The sequence below is a fragment of the Solanum pennellii genome, chromosome 1 (genome assembly GCF_001406875.1).
Source record: "Solanum pennellii chromosome 1, SPENNV200".
NCBI lineage: Eukaryota > Viridiplantae > Streptophyta > Magnoliopsida > Solanales > Solanaceae > Solanum > Solanum pennellii.
The window spans coordinates 25,880,847-25,884,495 of NC_028637.1; the positions used below are offsets into that span (position 1 = coordinate 25,880,847).

Genomic DNA, 3,649 nt, shown 5'->3' on the forward strand with positions numbered 1-3,649 from the left:
TCTTCTATACATTGAAATTATATCATATTGCCTTTAAATTTCAAGGAAAGGTGATAAATAGGACTTGTCTAATATGATTATTGGAAAGAAAGAGCTGAGGAGTTATTGTTATTTTTCATTCAACATGTTATCGCCCACATATTGATGTTCATTAACTGTTATTTCCAATTTCGCAGGTTACCACCCACAGAAAAAATCTAGTGTTGACTAAAGATTAGCGCTGAAAGTTGTTTTCTTCAAAAAATCTTTCTATCTGATTAAATATTATATTTTCTAAACTGGTTTGACTTAAGACTAACATGTTAACACATTAAATTCTTTGACCTGTTCTTTTCCTTTTATTTTCTATGTTGATCCATATATTTCTCAAGTCATTGACGAAAAACTTTGCATCTTCTCATGGGTCACAATAAGATTGTGATGAAGAAAATTGAGGATCCAACATCCCGCAAGCAGTTCTATTCGAATCGCAAGGATAGCATTGTGAAGAAGTCAAATGAGTTGGCGGTTGTATGTGGTACAGATGTGGCGTTGTTGATGTTTTCTCCAGCTGGTCAAGTGACTACCTATTCTAGCAAAGAAAGGTCAATGAAATTTCTAGAATGATATTTATTGTTTGTACATTTAATGTTTCCTTTATGATATAAAATGTGATATGATTTCTTTTGGCTGCTTAGTGTTGAGGATATCATGATCGAAGCTATGAAAAAGCCTGTGAATCCGCGGTATGTTTATAATTTCAATATGCCAAATCCATGAACTAGACGATGCAATTCCATTTAACTGACTATCTTAAATGATTTTTTGTCGTCCCAATGGACATGATTGTTTAAGACCCATACCAAATCCAAAAGAACATGTACTAATTAAGTTTTATACATCGTTTACTGATCAACAACATCTACCGGGAAGCCCTTGGAGTTTCATCAGAACTTACCATGATGATTTTGTTTTGCAGCATTTGATGCAGAGTCTCAAACAGTCAAAATCTGAAGGCCAAGTGGATGGAAAAATAGCTATGTATGACACTCTCCTTTGGGACTCCGTTTATATGAAACAGTCTATTAGTTCGTGCGAGCGGATTCATGACTTCTCTCTTTCTTTACTGTTTTTGGTTTGTATTTTCTACATGATTGAATAATTAATTTCATTTTTGCTGGGTATATTACGATACTGATGATTGATCAACGTGCTTTAGTGCTGAGGTAAGGTCTGATGCTTCCGCGCACATTAGTGTATGCGTAGGGTAATCTTACACCAGTAGTTATAAGATTAATTTTTTATTACTGAAAATCGTAACTTGATATATTTTTTTATGTATTTCCTTATTAGGCTTATGAGAAGAAGCTTAATGAGCTCAAAGAAACACTAAGAGAGTCACAACAGAAAATAAGGTTCTTGTCCTTCTTCTTTTTTTGGCAAATGAATTTAAGAATGACGGAAGTGGTAAATGTGTTCACATTAAAATCACAAGGTCATTGTTTGTTTGCATATTGGTGATATTTTGATCATCAATAGAGATATTAATGATAAAAATGCTACGAAATGAATGCTAGAAAGCAAGTTTGATATTAAAAGTCATGGAGGTGTTGATGTGATCTTAGGCATAAAAATCCTTAGAAATCTGTAATGATTCGCATTTTCATAGTCTAATTGCATTGGAAAGGTACTTGATTAGCTCAAATATTTGGATTTCAATATTTTAAAGTCTCCAATTAATGTGATATTTGTCGTCACGCCCCGAGCCAACACCTTAGGAGGGACTGGCACTCGAAGACCCTTGTTGGCCTCGAGCGGGACATTGGCCTTCCTTTGTAAACTCAGCGGAAGACTGACTTAATAAAAGAGTGTATTTAATAACTATAACAATAACAAGTTGGCCAAAATGACACTTAAGACTCCTATTTAAATATCTGCAATACAAATTTGAGAGACCCAAAACTAAATTGTATAACTGTATATGAAGCCTCTATAATACTAAGATGGATGTTGGGAAAGACCCCACAACACCCTATATATGAAAGACTAAAAAGTGAATAAAAGTGTCTTCCTAAATGCAAGGAGGATCACCACTTACTTTTAGTGCTCCACTGGATCAACGAGGTGTTGGATGATGCTGAACCTGATTACCTGTGTCTGTAGCATAAGACAATGAAGGCCAATGAGCATCAACACATTGAATGTACGAATATGTGTTGGAATTCTAACAACAATTTTGAGCTTGAAAAAGAGTCAAAAGGAACAATTACCTAGTCTCTGATCAACTCATGAATAACTTGACATACTATAAAGAATAAAACACATGCAATATATAAAAGCTTGTAAAACAGTGAAAACACTTAGTTTGTTCAAGGAAAATTCAATAGAAAACTCAACTTTAATTATATATGAAGTAATATAGCTTTTGTGGAAGATTCTCAACCATCACTATGAGACTATGTTATGGTACAACATCTTACCTCACATTGCAAGAGGACCGTCCCTATACCTTGCCATCAGTATAGAACTTAGAGTACTAAGTGGATCCACTAGTCTACGCTAAAGAGCACTAAGGAATAAACTAAGTATGACCATTATTGTGTTCATGTGGGCTACATGGTGTATGGGCGCTTGAGTTAATATGAACTTGTGTCCTCATATCTGTCACTACTCTTGCTCAAAATTATCTCCTCAATGTGCAACCCTAGATAACCTTCGTTGTGCATATTCCATAATTTACTTGACAATATAAGGTATCAAATAATGCAAAGTACACTGTATATGACACATAAGAAAAAAGGAACGTCAAAAACTGCTACACAGAGAATTACCTATCTTAAAAGTAAACATAATTCATCTCCTATTTGTGGCTCTATGTTGCTGCATCCTACAACGAACTTTTACTTTATACCTTTCTGGTCTAATTCCCATCAAGAACTAGTACTATTCAGATATTTACTCTGTTTACTATCAAGAACTTCACTTTATAATAAATCCTCCATAAAACATCAAAGAATAAAAGCACAAAACTATTTATGTCCTGCATTTGAGTTATTTCAATTATAGTTATCAGCAGTGCATTGATTTCCTTTAGTCCTCTACAATAATCCTACTTATTTTTAGTGAATTCAAGTTTTGTTATCAGCAGTGCATAACTGATTTCCTGTCACTACAGTAAACAACGCACAAACATTTCTTCTTTATTTTGAATCTTAATACAAATACTCGATCTTGGTTATATTGCACGCCTTGGCTATCCATAACCTGCAAAAATTATATATAGTTACTAATCTCCTCCCGTTATGGTTTTATTCCCCATGTTTGATCTTTTTTTTTTTGGGTATATATTAGGAGTATCAGAAAGTTCTTTTAGACTCTCCTTCTCTTAGAAAATCTCATCCATGTTTGTCAATTTGTATTCTTGAATTTATTATTAGGGTGTGTTTGGTATTTCCGAAAACATTTTTTGGATAATATTTTCCAATTTTCTCATGTTTGGTTGGGTCAAATGTTTTGGAATTTTTTTTTTCTAAATCAACTATTTTTCCTCAAATTTAAGGAAATTACATCCCTTCAAAAACATAAGGAGAACTTTTTGTAAAACTCTCTTCCAACCTTCCTCTATCCACCCACCCTATATGCCCCCAACCCACCCCCTGCTAGCCCCCAC

The 3,649-nt window shown here is 33.9% G+C and overlaps 1 protein-coding gene across 1 annotated transcript; it reads left to right on the top strand.

The window, feature by feature from the left end:
* The first annotated feature begins 385 nt into the window (after positions 1-385).
* LOC107018920 (agamous-like MADS-box protein AGL104) lies at positions 386-1,127 on the top strand. The gene is made up of 3 exons (XM_027915086.1): positions 386-584; positions 678-725; positions 959-1,127. The coding sequence occupies exons 1-3, from the start codon at positions 400-402 to the stop codon at positions 963-965; spliced, it is 240 nt and encodes a 79-aa protein (XP_027770887.1). The 5' UTR covers positions 386-399; the 3' UTR covers positions 966-1,127.
* The last annotated feature ends 2,522 nt before the right edge of the window (positions 1,128-3,649 follow it).